The sequence below is a fragment of the Acinonyx jubatus genome, chromosome C1 (genome assembly GCF_027475565.1).
Source record: "Acinonyx jubatus isolate Ajub_Pintada_27869175 chromosome C1, VMU_Ajub_asm_v1.0, whole genome shotgun sequence".
Taxonomy (NCBI): domain Eukaryota; kingdom Metazoa; phylum Chordata; class Mammalia; order Carnivora; family Felidae; genus Acinonyx; species Acinonyx jubatus.
The window spans coordinates 161,581,862-161,603,586 of NC_069381.1; the positions used below are offsets into that span (position 1 = coordinate 161,581,862).

General features: G+C 55.0%; 3 protein-coding genes across 3 annotated transcripts; all 3 read left to right on the forward strand.

Moving 5' to 3' along the window:
- Nucleotides 1-326: 326 nt before the first annotated feature.
- On the forward strand, nt 327-10,733 carry HOXD11 (homeobox D11). The gene is made up of 2 exons (XM_053215311.1): nt 327-3,109; nt 3,847-10,733. The coding sequence occupies exons 1-2, from the start codon at nt 2,329-2,331 to the stop codon at nt 4,080-4,082; spliced, it is 1,017 nt and encodes a 338-aa protein (XP_053071286.1). The 5' UTR covers nt 327-2,328; the 3' UTR covers nt 4,083-10,733.
- HOXD10 (homeobox D10) lies at nt 6,011-16,657 on the forward strand. The gene is made up of 2 exons (XM_015086514.3): nt 6,011-12,644; nt 13,989-16,657. Exons 1-2 carry the CDS (start codon nt 11,690-11,692, stop codon nt 14,264-14,266), a joined length of 1,233 nt encoding a protein of 410 aa, XP_014942000.2. The 5' UTR covers nt 6,011-11,689; the 3' UTR covers nt 14,267-16,657.
- A 34-nt stretch (nt 16,658-16,691) lies between these two features.
- On the forward strand, nt 16,692-19,960 carry HOXD9 (homeobox D9). The gene is made up of 2 exons (XM_027055438.2): nt 16,692-18,643; nt 18,989-19,960. Exons 1-2 carry the CDS (start codon nt 17,848-17,850, stop codon nt 19,228-19,230), a joined length of 1,038 nt encoding a protein of 345 aa, XP_026911239.1. The 5' UTR covers nt 16,692-17,847; the 3' UTR covers nt 19,231-19,960.
- The last annotated feature ends 1,765 nt before the right edge of the window (nt 19,961-21,725 follow it).

Here is a 21,725-nt window from a genome sequence, read left to right on the forward strand (position 1 = left end):
GCAGGGCCAGTGTGCAGTGTCCGGGGAGCCATTTTAGGAGAGAGATCCAGGGGCGTCGACCACGAACGAGCCCGAAAGGGAGAGGCTTGGGCGGGGGATGGAGATAGGAGGCAGATAAGTGTGCTGGCGGTCTGGACTGAGGAGAAAGGGGCGAGCGGGAATCTGGGCGAGGGTGCCAGCTGGGAGGAAGGTGCACAAAACGATGGGTAGTTTGGGGGGCTGGGGGAGCCTCCTTGCCCTCCAGTCGCCACCGACCTGTTTGCGCAGCGTTCGGAGGAAAGCAGAGGTGGGAGGGGAGCGGAGGAAGAAGAGTGGGAGGGAGAAAAGGAGGGAGGAGAAAGAGGAAGGGGGGGGGGACAACGGCCAGAAAATAGATATGAGCTCCGATCACCCGCCTTTTCTCTGTCTGTCGGCATGGTGGGCAGAGCTCACCACACGGGCACTGCGGCAGCCGGGGCCAGGGAGGGAACCAGCTTCTCAGCCTGCGTCGCCCGCCCTGAGCGTAGGGTTGAGGCCCAGAACCCAGTTCTGGGATTGCCTGGGCAGAGGAATCTTGGGTACAGGGGCAACTTCTTGCCCTCGGTTCTGGGATTTGGGTTTGGGGAGCTTCTTTCTGAGAGACTGATTCTTTCCTTTGGAGAGCGCTGGCTCTCCCAGAGGCCGGAGTCCAGGCCTCGCCCGGCCCCACGGGCTAGGAAAGAGGGACACAGCGGCAGCGGAGGAAAGTGAGGCCTTGGGGCAAATGGATGGGGGGCCCTGGGGGTCAAGTGGTACAGGGAGGCTCAAGCAAGGAGGAAAGAGCTGCTGAGAGCACTCCCCCCTCCCAGAGCCACCGGACCACCTGGAGGAGCCCCTCAGTGATCATGCCGGCCCCAGGGCACCGCAGGAGCCTGGGGGAGACTCGGCGGCGTGGACGCGTAGGCCTTGGAGGGGCTCCGAAGCAAAGAAGGGGCTGGATGTGAGGCGGGCTGGTCCCAGTCCAGGTCAAAAAGCAGAGAGGGTGAGGAGGGTGAGGAGGGTGGAGGCGCCAGTGGTTTGTCTCCGGTTGGTAGGGAGTGGGAGGCCAGGCACCTTTAGAGTAGGACTCCAGATCCTTTTGTTCACCAGACCCCCCACCTTCTAGAGGGGCATGGGGCGTCTCTGCTGGCTGAACTTCCTCCTTGCGTTAGCATTGGGAGAGAAAAGGCAGAGAGGCAACAGGGAGAGCACAGAGGTGGTGGTGACACACAGCTAGGGGAAAGGAAAAGAGAGGATCAGGGGACAGAGAAAGGAAAGGAAACGAGGAAAGTAAGAGGAAGGAAGAAGGCAAGAGGATAGAGAGTCAGATGCTCTGCTGACTGAGCCAGCCAGACACCCCAAGGAGGCAAGAGGAAACAAGAGAAGGGAGTGTGAGAAGAGAAGACAGGAGAGAGATGTGAGAAAACTGAAGGGAGACGAAGGAAGGAGAAAGAGAGACAGGAACACAGGAGAGAGGGCGAAAGATCCGAGTGGGCACCGAGGCCCTGGCCTGGGTGAGCTCCTGGTAGGGTTTTGGCGTGGGTCTTTTTCTGAGGCTGGCACTCGCGTTCCCGGGGTCAGGAATGGAGAGAGCCAAGTTATTCCGCGATAAACGCGCAGGGCTGAGAAATATGTAAATCAGGGCTCCTCGCGCCCCGAGAGTGGCGCAGTTACGCCCCTTGAGCAAGAAGCAACAAGCTCCTGGCGGGCAAGCTGCAGAGGGTGGCGGCGTCGCGGGGGAGGGAGCGGCTGCAGGAAGAGGTGTGGGGGGTGGGAACCTCACAACCTCACACCTAGTCCCCTGTGCCCTGGGCTGGGGCTCCCCCCTCCGCTCTCCGCTTCTTTCCCTTCCCCCTTCCTCCCCCTTCCTCCCCCTCCCTCCTCCTCCCCGCCGGCTTCGGTCCGCGTACTTAAAGCGGCGCGGGCGGGCGGGCGCGGGCGGGCGGCCCAGCCGGGCGGTGGCAGATGCACCCAGCAGTGGCAGCCGCCGGCGGCGCACAGGTGACCGGCCTGCGGCGCAGCCTGGTCAGAGGGCGCCCGGAGAGTGCCGGCTGGAGAGGGAGACCGATCCGCCCCCAGCGCGCGCGTGTCTCGGCGCCAGGAGCCGTCCCGGGGCGTGTTGGCGAGAGCTGATATAGATATAAGGACATTTCTCTCCATGGCGTCACGTGACATAATTACCACCAGAATCAATCAAGATGAATTGCACGTCAGCGCCCGGTGGGGATTTTTGCTTAGTTGATCCTGGCCCAAGCCTCTTGTGCAATCGATGGCTCAGGTTGGCGGCGCGGGGAGCGGCCCGGGGCTCGCCGGCGCGCACGCCGCGGAGCCATGAACGACTTTGATGAGTGCGGCCCGAGCGCAGCCAGCATGTACCTGCCGGGCTGCGCCTACTATGTGGCCCCGTCGGACTTCGCCAGCAAGCCGTCGTTCCTATCGCAACCGTCGTCCTGCCAGATGACTTTCCCCTACTCTTCCAACCTGGCGCCGCACGTCCAGCCCGTGCGCGAAGTGGCCTTCCGCGACTACGGCCTGGAGCGCGCCAAGTGGCCGTACCGCGGCGGCGGCGGCGGCGGCGCGGGGGGCGGCGGCGGCGGGGGCGGCCCCGGCGGGGGCGGCAGCGGCGGCGCCGGGGGCTACGCTCCCTACTACGCGGCAGCCGCGGCGGCGGCGGCGGCGGCGGCGGCGGCTGAGGAGGCGGCCATGCAGCGCGAGCTGCTCCCTCCCGCGGGCCGCCGGCCGGACGTGCTCTTCAAGGCGCCCGAGCCAGTGTGCGCCGCGCCCGGGCCGCCACACGGCCCCGCGGGCGCCGCCTCCAACTTCTACAGCGCTGTGGGCCGCAACGGCATCCTGCCGCAGGGTTTCGACCAGTTCTACGAGGCTGCTCCCGGGCCCCCGTTCGCCGGGCCGCAGCCCCCTCCGCCTCCTGCGCCGCCACAGCCCGAGGGCGCTGCCGACAAGGGCGACCCCAAGACGGGGGCCGGTGGCGGCGGGGGAAGTCCCTGCGCCAAGGCGACCCCCGGCTCGGAGCCCAAGGGGGCGGCAGAAGGAGGCGGCGGCGACGGCGAGGGGCCCCCGGGGGAGGCGGGGGCTGAAAAGAGTGGCGGCACAGGTAGGCACCCGGTGCGGGGTGGGCGGCTGGGCCGGGGGGCCGCGGGCGCGGGGGGGCGGCGGGGGCCTCCCTCTGCTTGCGCCGTTTTATGTGCTGCTTTATAAGCGTTCGAAGGGGTTTATACATCCTATAAGATTTCCCGGGCCGTTGTAAAGTGTGTTTACGATAGGAAACCAATTTAGGTGGGCTTAAGGTAGACTTCGAGGGGACATTAATCGCTACAGAGAGCTTTTCCCCAGTTTGGGGGGGTGGGGTGGTGCTAGAGACCATGGAGTGAGGGAGGGGAGATTTCAAGCCACTTGGTGAGTGTGGACACTGGAGCCTCCTGCTTCTAAGGGGGGTGGGGTGGGGAGATCCTTGAACTGGACTTTATCCAAGCCTCTGGCTGACGCGCGCTGCTGGCTGGAGTCGGAGCAGATGCCCCGGCGCGCTCGTGTTTCTCTCCCTTAGGGTTCCAACTCAGAGCCTGCCTTGCCCTCTGTTTCTCCGCCTCTGTGCCAGTGTGTGTGTGTGTGTGTGTGTGTGTGTGTGTGTCCGGGCGTGTACACACGTCCACGCCCGCACTCTCCTGTGCCCGCCCATATATCATCCCCCACGACGCAAGCAGGGTCTTTCAGCTGCGGCAGGGGACGTCCCCAACGGGCCGAGGCCTGGCCCTCGCTTGGGCCTGGGCCGCAGGGCGGGTGGGGGTGGGCAGTCAGCGGTCTCTCTCACCTCTTGGTTTCTTTGCCTTGCAGTGGCCCCCCAGCGGTCCCGGAAAAAGCGCTGTCCCTACACCAAGTACCAGATCCGCGAACTGGAACGCGAGTTTTTCTTTAACGTGTACATAAACAAAGAGAAAAGACTCCAACTCTCTCGGATGCTCAACCTCACTGACCGGCAAGTCAAAATCTGGTTCCAGAATCGAAGAATGAAAGAAAAGAAACTGAACAGAGACCGTCTGCAGTATTTCACTGGAAACCCCTTATTTTGAGAGCTCCAGGAAGCACCCCTCTCCCCGAGCCCCACTCACCCACCCTCCTCCCCAGCAACCTGCCCTCGGCAGGCCCAATGTCCTTGGGTTTAATGACGCCTCTTCTCTGTGGAACTCCACGATTCCTTCCCACGGTCAACTCGGGACCTCCCAGCGACCACTGCTGCCTGCGGACGAGGCCGGGGACTTGGCCGAATGGATCCTAATAAGGGGAAAATGGTAAATGCAAACGTCCCTTTACAATTTTACCGCCAATGTGCTGTTGTTCTCCCTCCCTCACTCTGAGTCCCCGTGGGGACGCTGTGGGATCTGTAGAGAGTTTAGGCCGCTGGGTTGGTTGGAAGGCACTTGTTTTTGTTCTGAGTTTAAGGGACCCGACCTTCCCCCTTGGTGAATGCAGATTATTTAAACTCTGGGAAATGTACCTTTGGTCTGTCGTATGGAGGCATAAGTCACTGTGTTTTGTGTGAATAAATGGTTTCTAGTAAAATGGAGGTTACAGCTTCAACACACTATATGATTTTTTCCTCTTTAAAGAAGTTTATTGTCTGATTAGGGTATTTTAGTAGCCAGAACCTTCTCCCATATGCAACTGAAAATCAAGTGAAATGCTTTTTGATCCTGCTGAAATAAGAGTAGCTCTCTCTCACCTTCTCTAGGTTACACTCATTTTAAAATTCACTTTAGAGATGAATTTCTGAATCGAGGGTGGGACCCAGCCATGCTGGTGCTCCTTCCTCCAGGCAATGAGGCTGGGAGAGCAGGACCTAGGAAGGACGTCTCCTCCCCCCTATTTCCCAGCTTAGTGAACTTGGAATTTCTGAAAAGGCAAAAACCATTAAAAAAAAAACTTGTTAGACAATCCAAATTCACTCTTAACAAGCTGTCAAGGAGCCAGGGTCCCCCCCCAAAAGAAACCAAGATTAGAAACCTTCATTGAAAAAAAATAATAATTTACCAAAAGGAAGTTACCAATGGTGGAGAGGGCTTGGGGTCCTTGCTAGTGTCACAGCGGGCCTGCAGGAGAGGAGGTAAGACCCCTCCCTGCAATAGGGCCTGAGGCTGCAGACCCACTCCTCACTGCATTTATCGCTTCAAGTTAAAGAATGTGGTGGGGGCTGAACAGCACTTTATGTTGCAGGGCCAGGCCAGGCTGTTTACAAAACCTTGAACTGTCTAGACAACACCATAAAAGCCAAAGTTCTAAACAGCTTAATTGGGTTATATTATACACCTTCTGGTGGGCCCAAAAGAGATTTCCGCAATGTGCAATAAACTGTAGGAGTGAGAAAAGCATCTCTTTCTCTGAAAAAAGTAAAGTGAATCTTATGACTCTTAACCTCTCCTAAGCCCAAAGTCAAAAACAAAACAAAACAAAACCATAAGGTGTACAGGACCCCATGCATCTTCAGAGGAGGTATGCATTTCCAAATGCAAAATTTTTTTAATTGCCAAAGTTTGGGGGGGGGGGAAGGAAAAACATAAGTGCATAAGTGTATGCCTTTGAACTTCCAAAATGTCAAGGTCATCACCTTTAACCTTTCTGAATAATTAGGCGCCTTAAGGTTCTTCTGTGATATTCAGCCGCCACCCACTCTCACACACACACATGCTTACACATATCCAGACCCCCACATACATTTATGACCACACAGAATCATAACAGGGGCTCACCATAAATCTAAGCAAATTCCTAATTTCAGGATCAATAACCTTAATTTCCCTTCAAACATTTGTGTAATTCGATAGCAATTGACTTCTTTTTTAAATACTGGTTAGATTAAAATGTCTACCAGCATGCTTTTTATACAGCTGGTATACACTGAGGTGGGTTTTTTCTGGGGGGGGGAGGGTGTCATAGATAGCAGTCCCCTTTGCTGTAATGAAGAACCATGACTTTAAAAGCAGGCGTCTGAAAGAGGAAGCTCTAGTCAGATTTACACCTTCGCTATATTTGGGGGGGGGGGGAACTGTTGCCCCGTCAGATAAATTATTGTACTTTATGGAACAAAACTAAAAATATTTGTGCTGTTTTCTAAAGTGCCCCCTCAACCTTTGGTGAAAATTGCAAGAGAAACAAAGCCTACAATTGAATAATTTCGTTCGGAAGGGGATTCCTTTGTGTGGATTTCTGGACGTCCGTTAAAATGTCAGTGCCCTAGTAGTATGATCGTTGCAGGATCTTAAAACTGGTTTATTTCTCTCTCTCTCCGTCTGTCTTTTTTTTTTTTTTTTTTTAACTGCGTCTAAATGTAGCAAGCTTGTGTGTCCACCCTCTTAGGTAAGCCCAACCGAGAGATACCGTTTCCCGTTTGCATGGCCTTGGAGAGCCACACGGGGGCGTGCTCACGTTCCAGAAGCCGCGTTTGGCGGAATAGGCCGCGGTACCGTATCTTTCCAATACTGGATTCTAATAGGCAATCTCAGCCCGTTAGAAACCGGCGGCCCCTAAGGTATTTGTTTGCTGTTTGTTTGTTCTCAGCAGCCACGAGGTGTGGGAAGTTGTATAAAGATAGAGAAAAGGGAGCTACCCGGATTCCTGAAATAGACAATCACCTAATCGTTGTCTTCCTAAAGATAAGGCTGTCGCAAAGAATACCGTAGTATAACCTGGTGGTGTCGAGGAGAGATTTTTTAGAAGACAAATATGTGCATTTCGAAATAAGCCATGCCACTGCGAGTTAATTAAATTAGAGAAAACCATTTTCTTGTTGGTTTGAGTATGAAGAAGGATACAGGGTAGGACCAACTCCTCCCCAAAACAGCATCCGCCTGGTACGCTCTCCCGACCGCCTGAGATGATTAAAAGGCTTTTGTTTAAGACAGATGAGGGCGCCGGCAACTTAGCTGAGTGTGGTCTCAGAGAAAATGAGCCATGAGCTGCGTTGGGACTGAGGGGGTCGTTCTGGGCGAGGGAGTGCCCCCCAGTCGAGCCGTGCCTGGCACCCGGTGATGGGAGGCTCTGGCAGAACTATGAGTTGGGGCGACAGGGTCAAGCTGGGCTTGGTGGCTGCGGGTAGCGGCAGACCATCCCGGGGAAACATTTACACTACAAGGTGGCAGAGAATGGGGGTTGCATTTGAAACAAACGAGCTTTGCCTTTGACAGAATCCTGGACATTCTCCCCAGCCGCCTGCTGGCCTTGAGCACGGAGTTTGATTTTGGCACCAGCTCTTGGAAGCGGTTTTCTTGCTGCGTGTCCTCCTTGTGCCCCATCCCCCTTTTGCAAAGCCCCTGACTTTGGGGAGGGCCTCTGTCACCATCCTTGCCCAAAAGGGAGGTTCCAGAAGGGAGGGCTGCAGGACCTGGGCCGTTCTAAGGGAAGGTGGCCATGCCTTCTTTCCCGAAGTTCATTGTGAAGCGCCTCCATCCCCCAGAATTAGTGCTGGCCTCTTCGGCTCCGCTGTCTCTGTCTTCTTTCTCCAGACCCTAGACCAAAGGCCCTGGGTCCGCCCCTGGGAGCCGGCATCAGCTTCAGTGGAGGCTGGGGCTCCACGAGCCCCTAAGTGAGGCGTCAGCCAGAGGCATAGGTGTTCCCCGCGGGCACCCCTGACTCCTGTCTGTCTGACCGCGGGTCGCTATCGTGAAGCGACATTTCTCGGAGCCTGACCTGGGCCTCAGTCCAGGTGGGGCGAGAACTCTCCTCCCCAAATGTCGTTATGTTCCTCTTTAGGCAGCTGCAGCGGGGGTGCACGTGGCCTTTCGGGGGCGGGGGTCTCTTGGCCTTGGCTGGCAGCCTTCCTCAGACAACGGGGACTCGGCAGTCCACAGTTCCCTTCCTACCAGCAGCGCCCTACATGGGCCTGAAAAAGGACAGAGGATTGGACCAGGACTTAGGGGGGCTGCAGAGCCAACCCCACCTGACTGTTCAGAGCCGGTGGCGCTCGTGGAGTGTGGCCATGTATCTTGAGTCACCGAGGTCTCAGATCCTGAAGTGGAGGGAAAGTGAGCCAAGTAGGAGTCTTTTGTGTCTGTAACGGAAAGAGGCTCCCCAGCGGCCAGCCTTTTTGCACAGTCTCCACACACTCTTCATTGAGGTGGTGGTGGCTTCCACAGCCTCCCCACTTGCCCCCCTGATTGCTTTTCACGTTGCCTGGGAGGTGCACGGTGCAACCCGGAGGGGCTCCCTGGGGAAGAAGCCTTTAAAATTTGTCCCCATCCGCTCTGCCCCCAAAGAGTGACACAGCCCTGAGGCCACTCAGAGCCCGAATTCAGGGTGAACCTAGGAGTCCCCAGGTCTACTCAGGCCCAGGGTCACTGCTCTTCTTCCTGGTGACAGAGGAGCGCAGATGCAAGCCACTTCTTGATTACAAATGCTAATTTCTTGCTAAAGCGACCCTATTAATTTTTCTCTGGGAAGAGCTGTGCCAGGGAGAAGGATGTCTCCGCACAAATATGGATATTCATCTCCTTTATAGCGCGATATTGATTTATTATTAATGGTAACTGCTCCAACTGATCTAAAGATGATCGAAAACAGCAGCTATGGACCTACATCAAATACTCGTAAGCAAAATACAGGCTGGCCCCGAAAGCCACTGCCTTTTCATTCCATTTGCCCCATGTTAGTTAGCCTTAGAGTCTTAGCCAGATGTTCCATCCTCCCAGGTCCAGATCATCCTCCTGTATTCTTTCTATTTTGCTCAATTTTTATGATAAAATCGCCCTGAAACACTGGAGTCTCTGGCCTCAAAGAACTGGTCTGAAGGCAGATATTTGAGAGAATAAAATAGAATTTTGTGATAATAGATTCAAAATTATATCTGATACACGTTTTCTGTGAATGAAGAGGACCTATTTAAAGCTTCCAGTGCGGGGGTGACTTAGAGCCCCAAGCCACTGAGAGTTGAAACAGAAAGGCCCCCAAATTCGGAAGGCAGATCTTGTTTGTTTTGGCTCACCGCTAGACCTACCCGCTCTGCAAGGAATTGCTGGGTTTTCGCCTAATGTTTTCTTCGTGTATAAATAAAGATTATGAAAGGGCATTTGATGGGCATAAAATTCCCGATTAGATTAAACAGTCTTGTCTCACGAGTGGGATAGGGAGAATTGGACATCCGAGTTCCAGGCAGCTCCCCTGGCTGAGATGCAAAGGGACGACAGTCCTGGAGCGCCAGGCTGGCGTCAGGGTGCCTGCCGAGAGTGTGTGCAGCGGGCACTTTGTCCAGCCTTGGGCACGCTTAACCGTGGCCGGGATCATGATCTCCACCTTGTGATAAAACCATTTTGGGGGTGATGATCAGCGGCTGTTAGCTTTGAACAGGACTGTGGCAGGCTAGAGTGAAAAGTTGGATTTTTTTTTTTTTTTCTCCTGCTTTCCTCACCGCCACCTCCCCATCCTCAAGCTTAAAATCAGCCACCCCTGCGGAAAGGTAATGTTTAAACCCCGGGCTTCGCCAGCCGGCATCCCGCAGCCGGAGCTGTTAGAGGCGCCAGGCTTTTAACCTGACAATGATGTTGTATTTGAACAGCTGCGTAAAGGTTTAAAAGGTCTGTCTCATTGCCACCGTGGAGTTTTTTAAAAGGGGTTATTGTTTGGGCGAGGGCACTTAGAGGGGACAGGCAAAGTGGTCCCAAGGCCGAAAATAATGTTCAGCGCCTGTTTCCACCAGGCCAGGGGAGATTCCTTTTGGGGAGGGGGGACAAAGGGTTTATTGGAAAAGGTTTTTGTGAAGGAGTGAGCAGGCTCCTAGTTCCCCAAGAATGCTGAGACGCGTTAATGAGCATCGGGCTCCAAAGAAATGTTCTGCTGAGGCGGAAACCCAATTTGCCCACAAGTTCAGTCTCTGGGCCTGAAATCCAAGGCCAGCCCGCACAAGGCGAGTGTGGAGAGAAGAAAACACAGACGCCTTCCCGGACCGAGAGAAACTGGTTCCCAATCAGGGTTTCTGGGGCCCTTTTCCTCTCTCAGATGCTGGGAAGGGGATCTGGGAAGCCCGAGGACGGCTCCTGTGCCCTGGCCCGGCCCCTCGCCTAGGGCAAGCCTTTGGAAATCAAGGTTAAAGCTCCCCGCTGCTGCCCCGAGGCCGGGGCTTCCGAAGGGCGGCTCACCCGCCTGCAACCAGAGAACAAGAAAGGAAGTTGTTGGAGAAGTTTCTCATAAAACTCTGAGTTTCCATGGTGGTGATGGTGGTTGTTCTTTAATGAGCTCGACCACAACCCCAGACCAAATCCTCTTTATAGAACTTTCCGTCACCAAAGGAAACAGAGGACTAAGGTTCTCCCACCTCCTTTTTTTCTCCCTCCCCTTACCCAAGCAAACCGGTGTCAAATAATTTTAGGAATTGTCCAAAACTATAAAACTCAACTTCTGACAAAAGTATAGCTTTTAATATTTGACGATTTGTGTTAAAACAAAAATTGACCTTCTTGGTTAGTAGCGAAGGGGAAAAATCAATAGTATAATTTTCAATAATTCATAAAGCGAACGCCATTATGCTAAATCTTAACTATTAATCTTATCCTTTACAAAGTCTCGATTGATTTGTTAATAAAATATCTTCCCGTGTGTGGCAACAGCGGGTATAACTCTTTAAAAACCTCCAGAAGCAAGAAAATTACCAAGTAGCCCAAGAATGTAGATGAGAATTTTATTGATCGCCCTGATTCTTCTTAATATGTATTAATAAATTCCACAACCTTTTGTACCTTGCACTTGTCAGAAACCAATGCTTTTACAAAATCCATAAAAGGAAAACATATTTTTCTTTGCAGAAGAACCAAATGACACCTTTGCATCTCTCTCTGTCTGCTACTCGGCCCAGTCAGTTTTCTAAAACTTCTGGAGTCTGTGGGCGAGAGTTTTCCCCTTTCCTTGTAAAAAATTCTTTTCTTTCTCCCTCCCTTCCTTCCTCTTTGCTCATTATTATCAGGGTGTGTGGGGAGGGAAACCTCGGTTTCGTTCTCCCGCTGGGAACCGGAGGGACGCTTTCCAGGATAGCCCGCTGCTGGCGAGGGATTGTCTCCCGGCTGAAAGCTCCCAGCGGCCCGGCCGCAGAGGTCGGGGTGTGGTTCCTCCGACTGCCGAAGGCTCCAAGGCTCGGAGAGCCCACTGGGGCGCGGAGGGGCCGGGAGCCCGCATCTCCCTCGGGCCGGAGAAGGGAATGGACAGCGCCAGAGCCGGCCGGTCCTCGGGGCTCCGGGCTGGCCAGCTGCTTGGCCTCTTAGCCCTCGCGGCTCTTCTCGCCTCCGCTCCCCACCATAACTTGGCCGCGTCTTTGCGTGAGAGATCTTTACTGTGGCTCCCTGGGGTGGGGTGTCGCAGAGCCCGGGGAATCCGACTCACCTTCCCAGGCTGCCCGGGAGAAACTGAACCAGCCGGGCACCCACCCCCCGCCCGTGCCCCGGCTCTGGGGCGCGTTCTGCCTGGGTGTGTGCGGGGAATGCTTCTGTGAGCTGGCGCCACGGCACTGCGGCTTCCCTCCCCGCGCGTGTCCTCCCGGAGGCCCCTCTGGCCGAGACTTTCCTTCCGCCAGCGGGGCCCGGCGGCCGGAGCGGGGGGGACGCGAGTGGGGCTGGCCGGCCGAACGAGCCCCGGGGAGGCTGGCGGGCGACGGAGAGCGCTGGGCCGGTTGTCTCCAGCGCGCACTATCACGGGCGCGTAGTAGATGTCGCTGTTGTCCGTGCTTACGCGGCCGGCCGGCCGGGCTCTGGAGCACGTGACCTGCGAGGAGGCTGCGGCTCAAGGCCATTTTCAAATCTCATTGGCTTGGTTGTCATGTGGTCGGCAGAGGCATCCACAATTACACGGGGAATGTTTTCCTAGAGATGTCAGCCTACAAAGGACACAATCTCTCTTCTTCAAATTCCTCCCCAAAATGTCCTTTCCCAACAGCTCTCCTGCTGCTAATACTTTTTTAGTAGATTCCTTGATCAGTGCCTGCAGGAGTGACAGTTTTTATTCGAGCAGCGCCAGCATGTACATGCCACCACCTAGCGCAGACATGGGGACCTATGGAATGCAAACCTGTGGACTGCTCCCGTCTCTGGCCAAAAGAGAAGTGAACCACCAAAATATGGGTATGAATGTGCATCCTTATATACCTCAAGTAGACAGTTGGACAGACCCGAACAGATCTTGTCGAATAGAGCAACCTGTTACACAGCAAGTCCCCACTTGCTCCTTCACCACCAACATTAAGGAAGAATCCAATTGCTGCATGTATTCTGATAAGCGCAACAAACTCATTTCTGCTGAGGTCCCTTCGTACCAGAGGCTGGTCCCTGAGTCCTGTCCCGTTGAGAACCCCGAGGTTCCTGTCCCTGGATATTTTAGACTGAGTCAGACCTACGCCACCGGGAAAACCCAAGAGTACAATAACAGCCCCGAAGGCAGCTCCACAGTCATGCTCCAGCTCAACCCTCGCGGCGCGGCCAAGCCGCAGCTCTCGGCCGCCCAGCTGCAGATGGAAAAGAAGATGAACGAGCCTGTGAGCGGCCCGGAGCCCACCAAAGTCTCCCAGGTGGAGAGCCCCGAGGCCAAGGGCGGCCTTCCGGAAGAAAGGAGCTGCCTGGCTGAGGTCTCCGTGTCCAGTCCCGAAGTACAGGAGAAGGAAAGCAAAGGTCGGTATGAGCAAGTTGCCACCCCAGCGGGGCGTGCAGCCCGGGAACCCGGCAGAGAGGGAGCGCCTGGGTGCCCAGCGTCGAGCCGGGGCAGCTGAGGCGGGGCCCGACTGGCAGGTGCTGCTCCTCCCGGCTTTTAGAGGGGCAGTCTCAGTCTCGAGAAGGTCCCAGCTTCTCCCCGGCTGCCCTGGCCCTCCTGGCTAGTCCTGGCCCCACGCTGATGGCGCCTGGGCAGAGGAAGGGCTTGCCGGGTTTATTTTTCCTGAGCTAGACCTGAAATGCAACAAAAGAGGGCAAATGAGACCTGCGGCTCGTAAACACGGCCCCAGAACCTCCTTTCTCCCGCTCAGATTTGCAGTCCCAGCTTTGCCTTTCGCCCAATGATGATTTTAAGGTGGTCCAAGGCACCGTGTTCGTGTTCAAGTGTGTGCACCCCGCATCCTGCGAGCTTGGGGGCGGCAATGGGAACGAGATGACTGGGCTGATTGGCGCTCGGGCTGGGGAACAGGGCTCCCTACCTCTGCGGGGCTGGGTAACCTTGGCTTTGTCTGGGGAAAGTGCCGCAAGCTTTGCAATCCATTTGCAAAGGGGGCAAAGGCTGAAGGGAGGAGAATGGAATCTGCATGGGCTAGGGCAAAGAGCCAGGGGCTCTGGCTTTTTGAGGAGGAACCCTGCCCCAGAGCCTCTCCCCCAGTGTCCAGAGGTGGGCCGCAGTAAGAAGCTCGGGGAATGCTTTTGTGTGGAGACAAGAAGGTATGAGAATTCAAGAAATTCTGGGGAGTACCTCAATGCCCAGGCAGGTCGGAGAAGGTGCACTCAGTTCCTTGGTTATCTTTTGAAAGAGAAGGGCAACTATAAACCTGGTTGTGGGGCTCCCCGCCTGCGCAGAAGAAGTGGGGAAGAAGTGGCAGCCTTGGGGATGTGAGGCAGCAGTGGGGTTGGCAGTCTTGTTCAGGCTGTGGTTTGTTTCTTCCACTCCAGCCCTGTTGTGAGCTGACCACTTAGAACGTTGCTGGGGAGATCCTGAAAGTTTACTATTGTACTAATGTTTTGTGCAGGTCAGAAAGTTGAGAGAGAAAAAGAGAGAGGGAGAGAGAGACAACCCTACTAGCATCGAGGGTGAGAGTACCCTCCATCGTGTCGTTGTGGGCATTTAAACTAATCTGGCATCAATTACAAATCCCTTCCAGGGCCCACCTCATAAGAGGAATGTTTAATACCAGCATTTCCCAAAGCGGCCTGGCTGCCAGCGGGGTCATGGCCAAGGGTACATTTGAACAGGTTAAGAGAGAAAAAAAAAAAATCTTGATTTTTTTTTTCTTCTTCTCCCTTTAATTTTGTTAGAGGAAATCAAGTCTGATACTCCAACCAGCAATTGGCTCACTGCAAAGAGTGGCAGAAAGAAGAGGTGCCCTTACACTAAGCACCAAACGCTGGAATTAGAAAAAGAGTTCTTGTTCAATATGTACCTCACCCGCGAGCGCCGCCTAGAGATCAGTAAGAGCGTTAACCTCACCGACAGGCAGGTCAAGATTTGGTTTCAAAACCGCCGAATGAAACTCAAGAAGATGAGCCGAGAGAACCGGATCCGAGAACTGACCGCCAACCTCACCTTCTCTTAGGTCCCAGGCCCGTCGGAGGCCAGGATCGGAGAGGGGGCACCGCGTTCCAGGGCCGAGTGCTGGAGGACTGGGAAGGCGGAAACAAAACCTTCATTGCTCTTTGTTTTTTGTTTTGTTTTGTTTTGTTTCCTGCTAGAATGTGACTTTGGGGTCATTCTGTTCGTGCTGCAAGTGATCTGTAATCCCTATGAGTATATATATTAAAAAAAACTAGCACGTGTAATTTATTATTTTTTCATCGTAATGCAGGGTAACTATTACTGCGCATTTTCATTTGGGTCTTAACTTATTGGAACTGTACAGCCTCCATCGGTCCATTCATCCATCCAGCAATGTGACTTTTTCATGTTTTTCCTAACACAAAAGGTCTGTGTGTGTGGTTAGTCCATGATCTCATGGCGTTTTGAATACATCCAGTACTTTAAAGTACTTAAATTACATATATATTTAAAAAAGATTACGAAAACCCACAAGCTTTGGGGGGAGGGGGACTAAAAAAGCACATTACAATGTATCTTTTCACAAATGAACTTAGCAATTGTCCTTGGTGAGATGGAATATTGACGATTTATGCCTTGTAGCCTTCCCTTGTGGTGCATCTGTGGTTTGGTAGAAGTACAACAGCAACCTGTCCTTTCTGTGCATGTTCTGGTCGCATGTATAATGCAATAAACTCTGGAAACGAGTTCGCTCCCTCTGCTTTCTGAAACGGATGTATGTTTCGGTGGAAATGAAAGCCTTTGGTGAGATTATCTTCCTGTTAAACTGCTTGTTTGGGGGCAGTGGGGGGGGGCGGTGATAGAGGGCAGGGGGAGGAAGATAGGAGAGGCTGGAGGAGGCCTAGGGCGCTAAAATTTGGCAGTGGCTGGGGGAATGATAATCCAGCCTGGGTGTGCTGGCTTCATAGTTGGGAAGAAGGGGAGTCTTCTCCCCGCCTCTCCCACCCTCCCCCCCCCTCCTCCCCAAGGTAGTAACAGAATTGAATTCTAGATGGGTGTGAGTTCCCCTCTAACCAGAGCCTGGTAAGTAAGCCTGTGCCCACGCTGCTTTTTTCTTCACAGCACCTCATTTGTGTGTTTTCCTGTCTTTGGTTTTGGCTGTGTTATTTTTTAATACTTTTAGTGGGGTCTTGGCGATTTCTGGCTGGCACGCCATCGTCAGGGGCTAGGTTGAAAGCGGTCTTGCCCACCTGGAAGCCGCCGGGCCTCCATTACAAGAACAAGGACAACCAGCAGCTAGCATTGCATCGGATCCAGTTCTGCTCCCCCTTCCCTCACCCCCACCCCTATCCCAAGCGCAAGACAAGCCAGGCCACAGCGAAGCCGAGGATGGGTGAGTTTTCCCATCCCACTTTGCCCTGGTTTCCTTGTGGAAGGATTTTATGTTCAGTCATTACCTTTTAGGGTCCCACATGAAATTTTCTTAAAGGAGGGAATTTTTCCCCCCAGGTAATGCTCTCTCTATTTAATTACACAATGCTGGTTGGAGCCACTGTCTCTGGGAGGCAAGAAAACGTACAAAAGGTGACTGAGAGAGAATTTGCAAATGAACATGACTTCCCATGAAGTCCAATGTTCCAGCTGCCGACACAGCTTGGAAAACTCCAGCCAGCCTTCACCGAGAGAGTCCAGACTTATCTAGTGCTGCCTGGGAGAAGGGAGAAGAGCTGACAGAGAATTCGTTTCCCCAGGTTGTGCTGTGGTTGCAAAAGCTCTCCACCAGCTTCAAGCAGCCTCACAAAACACGGCCTTTTCACTTCTTCCTTTTTCTCCATAAAACTATCTATTGAGGGGCTCTAGGCCTTACAGTTCTCATCCAGGGAGTCAATGGGAGGCTCCGTATTTATTCAGGGTTGTAAACCTCCTCCTGAAAACCAAGAACCTTCCCCAGTTCCAAGACAGAACCCTTTAGGGGAGCCATTTCCTAGGGGTGGGAGAGAGAAGGCTCGGAGGCAATGCCAGGTTGGGAACACTGGGATAGATTTGCCCAGACCTCCATTGGTTGGGCAGGAGAAGGAGGGCAATTTTAACTTATCCGTTTCCTCCCTGCAATGTGGGGAGCGCCATTAGTTGTTGACAGGGGGCCGTGTCTCAGAGGAAAACCCGTGCTACAGGCAAAGGCATCTCTTCTGGAACAAAATCAGAAAGCCATTGGCAAAGGCAATCAATCAGGCCATAAGTAGCCATTTACCCCCTTGCTTTCCGGGGCTCGAGGTGGGCTGGGATCCCTCCAAGGGTGCTCTGAGCAACTTGTAGAGTGAGGAATATATTCTCTGCCGCCTGCTCTGGGGCTGCTTTTGTCTCGGCTCCCAGCGGCGCTTCCGAGGCTTTGTACCATGGATTTGGGAGTGACAATGGGCATTTCCCTCAGATTCAAGGCTGCCCAGCCTTACCTCTGGAGGGGGGGAGGGGGTGGGGAAGGAAGAAGAAGAATTCAGAAGACAGTGGCCCAAGGACAACCACAAGAAGCGGTCCTGGCCCCGGGGAGATGCGGTTCCCGCTGGCCTCTTCAAGGCAGGGTTGGGGCGGTGGATGGGAGCGGGCCTGCGCTAGCATTTGGGTTCTGCCCTATGGCGTGTTCTCTTCCAGGGCCTTTCCGGCAGCCCCGGAGAAGACAAGGCACCCTGGCCGCCACTGTCTTCGCGGTGCCTACTCGACAGCCTGCCGGCACTTCCGAGGGCACACAGAAGCCCCACCGGTGGCCAGCGAAGCACCCAGTCGGCGGGCCAGGCCGCCCCAGCTCACCCTTCGGGCCGCGGCGTGTGCTCAGCCTCACGTCGGGGGTGTGTGTGGCTGCGCGGGCGTGTGTGAGTGTGGTAGGGGGAGGAGGCCCTCGAGCTGCTCCATCCGTCCGTTTTATTAGGGACACATTAATCTATAATCAAATACACCTCATAAAATTTTTATTGAAAGGCATAATATCATTACAGAGGTCTTCCACCTGTTTTAAACAACACGACAAGCTGTGAGAGAGCGTGTGTGGGTATGTGGAGGGAGGGGCGGGTTTGGGTAGGGAGAGAGGCACAAGGAAAAAACTCCCCTCGGGCGCCAGGGGGCCGCCTCGGAAGGCCGGCCTGGCTTGGGCCTCATCCCGCCCTGCGCTCCCCGGGCTGCTCCGGGCTCTGGCCAAGCGCTCGGTGCGCCCTGGACACGCTGGCGGTGGCTCGAAGTCCAGGCGCTAGGGAGGCAGCGTCTCGGTTCGAACTGCAGGACCGAGGACAGCTAGAGGAGACGAACAAATAGTCCCCAGCGCCTCCTCCGGCCACGGTCGGGCGTAGTGGTTCCAGCCACCGCCCGGCTGTCCGAGCCCGGCCGGACCGAGCCGGGCGCACGGACCGGGCTCACGCGCTCTAATTGCGGCGTTTATGTTGATGGTGATATATATATATATTTTTTTTAAATCACAGCAGCCCCCAGTTTAGCGGACTGATTTACTCCCGGTATTGGTAAATATGATCACGTGGGCCGCGCGACCAATGGTGGAAGCTGCAGCCTGCGAACTAGTCGGCGGCTCGGGCGCCGGCGGGGAGCGGCGCCGCGGCGGGCAGTGTAACCTTGGGTGGGAGCGCACGGCGCCTCAAAATGTCCTCCAGTGGCACCCTCAGCAACTACTACGTGGACTCGCTCATAGGCCATGAGGGCGATGAGGTGTTCGCCGCGCGCTTTGGACCGCCGGGGCCCGGCGCGCAGGGCAGGCCCGCAGGTGTGGCCGACAGCCCGGCCGCCGCTGCCGCCGAGTTTGCCTCGTGTAGTTTTGCCCCCAAATCGGCCGTGTTCTCCGCCTCGTGGTCCGCGGTGCCCGCTCAGCCCCCGGCGGCGGCGGCGATGAGCGGCCTCTACCACCCGTACGTGCCCCCGCCGCCCCTGGCCGCCGCCGCCTCCGAGCCCGGCCGCTACATGCGCTCCTGGATGGAGCCGCTGCCCGGTTTTCCGGGCGGCGCGGGCGGAGGCGGTAGCAGCGGCGGCGGGGGCGGAGGTGGCCCGGGCCCTGGTCCCAGCCCCGGCCCCAGCGGCCCACCCAACGGGCGCCACTACGGGATTAAGCCTGAAACCGGAGCGGCCCCGACCCCTGCCGCCGCCGCCGCCACCTCCACCTCCTCCTCCACTTCCACGTCTTCCTCCTCCAAACGGACTGAGTGCTCCGCGGCCCGGGAGTCCCAGGGGAGCGGCGGCCCCGAGTTCTCCTGCAACTCGTTCCTACGGGACAAGGCAGCAGCTGCGGCTGGGGGAACCGGGCCCGGGGCAGGGATCGGGTCCGGGTCTGGGGCAGGCGGCTCCTCGGAGCCCTCGGCTTGCAGCGACCACCCCAGCCCAGGCTGCCCACTGAAGGAGGAGGAGAAGCAGCATCCGCAGCCGCCGCAGCAGCAACTTGACCCAAGTAAGTGCAAAAGAAATTGCCCCCTGATTTATTGCTGAAACCTGTAAGGCTCGAATGTGCAAAACTGATAGTTTTACTAACCTATAAAAACGTCTAGACGCCTACCCTAGCCTAGGCGAGCAACACGCATCCATAAAAAGCTTCCCATAACCACCTACCCTAGGCGCGCGGTGTGTACGGTAAACAGAGCGCGGGCATTAAGGCTTTTTATGATAATTCCCCCCAAGTTGTGAAAAGCGGCCATCCTTGGTGAAATTAATTTAACGACCTCTCTCCCCCACCCTGTCGTCTCTCCTTGCCTCCCCTCCGCCCTCGATCCCCTTCTCCAAACCCCCCTCTTCGTAGACAACCCTGCAGCAAACTGGATCCACGCTCGCTCCACCCGGAAAAAGCGCTGTCCCTACACCAAATACCAGACGCTAGAGCTGGAGAAGGAATTCCTCTTTAACATGTACCTCACCCGGGACCGGCGCTACGAGGTGGCAAGGATTCTAAACCTCACAGAGAGACAAGTCAAAATCTGGTTCCAGAATCGTAGAATGAAAATGAAAAAGATGAGCAAGGAGAAATGCCCCAAAGGAGACTGACCCGGCGCGCCGCTGGCGGGACCACTCTGCGCTGCAAAAGCAGCGGGTTTTTTTGTTTTTTTGTTTGTTTGTGGGTGCTTGATTTCCAGAAACTCTCCAGCGATTCGGACATTCCCCCCCTCCCCTCCCCTTTTTTTTTTTAGGTAGAAGTGACTGTGCGGTTGGTCTCTGTGAGGTATTTGGGGGACTCTGTATTTGCTCGCTTATGTGTTGGAGAAACCAAGTGGCTTTGGGGTTTCGCCTTTTCCCGCTCCCTCCCTTTCCTGACCCGTTGGTTCCATAGGAAATGCTATATTTTGTGAGTGCACGCTGGATTGAAGAGCCCTCTCTTGTGTAAATGTCCCCTATGTTTCTGAAAAGTGCTGTAGTTTAGCCCCCAGAGCTGCTCAAGCAAGGGCCAAGTGCGCCCCACTTCTGAGAATGAAGGCAGAGCGACAACCGTGGGGGGCCCGCCCAGGTTGCCCACCAGTTAGTGAAGTCCTCTTCCCTCAGAGAGCCCGCGGGCCCTCCGCTGAGACCTGAAATGAGGCCGAGAGAGGAGCCCAGGGCCTCTGGTGGGTCGGGGGTTTATTCTCAGTACACTGGAGGAGCCGCTCTCTCCTGGGGAGGGCTCACCTCGCGTGGGCGGCCGCGGGTGTAGGCCCTCCGGGTTCCTGCCTGAGGACCAGTTGTAAATGTTACCGCTTCCTACCAATAAATGCTGACCTGATCAAATGGAGCCCAGACGCTGGCCCTGAACACTGTGTGCCTGCTTTCTCTTTTTCTCTGCAAAATATCACCCTCACAGGACTTCTCCCCCATCTCTGGGAGGGAGACACTGCTAAAAATCTGGAGCCCTTACACCTGAGAGGTCTGTCTGATGTGCCTCTGAGTCTCCCTTTGTGTGGGCAGAGGCAGCCAGAGCACAGCCTCTGGGGGGCCCTTGGCTGCTCTGTCTTTCCCCCAGCCTGATTCCAGCTTCTCGGCGAACTCTGTGCCCTGGGCCCAGTGTCAGCCTCACGGCAGTGCCCAGCAAAGCCCACACCCCCCGCCCCAAGCCAGGCACCCTCTCGCTGGAGCTTTGGCACACTGCACCCCACCTCTCCCGCTGCTGATGAAGTACCAGCCATCCACTCTCCTCTCTAAACAAGGGAAAGGCCAACTCTGTACTCGGGAGCAACTCCCCCCAGCTCGTCAGGCTGGCTGGCTCCCGGAGGGCTGAGCCAGTTAGGCTGGGAACTTCCGCCCTACCCTCAAGAGCCCCAAAGTGACCTTAGCAGATCGAAATGGTCAAGTCTCTCCTCCTCAGCTATCCCCACCCCTTCTCAACGCCCCCTCCCCCCCAACTCAGTTTCGGTGACTGTTTAGCCCCCAGCTTGGCCCTCAGAGGGCCGCCTTCAGAGACTAAAATGAAGGTCATTGTAAGTGAGGGTTCGGGCCCAGCACAGCCTTTGCAGGCCTGAGGGGTGGCGGCGCCGTGTGGCCTGGGCTGGGTGGAAGGCGGGGGCAATGGCAGAGTTTGGGGGGATCCTGATGAAAGAGGGGACTTGAAGAAAAAGCAGAGGGGGGGCTGGGAGGGAAAGCCAAGGCCCAGATCCGGCAGAAGGTGCTGCTTACTCCCGCCCCTGCGGCCAACCCGATACCTAGGGCTCTTTGAAAACAGGAAGAGCCAAGGTGTCATAAAGCCATCGAGCCGGCGAGACGTCTGGAGGTAATGAGTTTACGACAGGCTCGGCGCTTCGCTTTGAAACCATCTCATTTTGATGTTGTGTTTGTGGGAGGAAGGGAGAAATGCAGACAAAACTGGGTCTTAAAATCTGGACAATAAAATATAAACAAGACTGTGTCGACCAAGAAGGCAGGGGCTTGGGAGCCCCCGGTGAGGTGTGAGCACCTAGGAAATAAAAATGGGGGAGGGTAGGAAGGAGGAGATGATGTAGTTCTGATTTTTAAAATGGGCCTGGTATTAGAATTAGCCTACGGCGGGTGTCTCTTTACAATATTTCACTGTGGTCTCCGTCTAGCTCGTTCTTTTCTTTCTTTCCTTTTTAATTGGCCTGTTATTTGGAGGTGTGAGAGTTCGTGATCTTGAGTCATTTACTAGGGCCGATGGGTCTCCCAGCGGCATGGTTGCAGAGCCGGCAGGGAAAAATGAAGTTACTTACGTGTCCTTTCATAAAAATACCTGGCCCTCCGCTCCAAACTTTGCTGCAAAAGTACTGTTGGAAATTATATCTACTTGCTTATAGAAAATGTAATTTTTACAGCTGAATTAGAAGAAAACATTTTTGAAATTGAGAAAAAGACTAACCTGGAAGGAAACAAGCTGATTAAAGCTTTGCTTGAACAAAAACTCAAGTGGAATGCTTAGTCAATTCCTTTCACTCTGTGACTTTTGATGTAAATTTAAAATCTCATTTATTGTGTATAGAAATTCCAATAAACACAGCCCAACAGGGCCTTTCCAGATAGCCGCTCAGAGATCCAGCAGAAAGCTTTTAAATTGGTTTCTATTT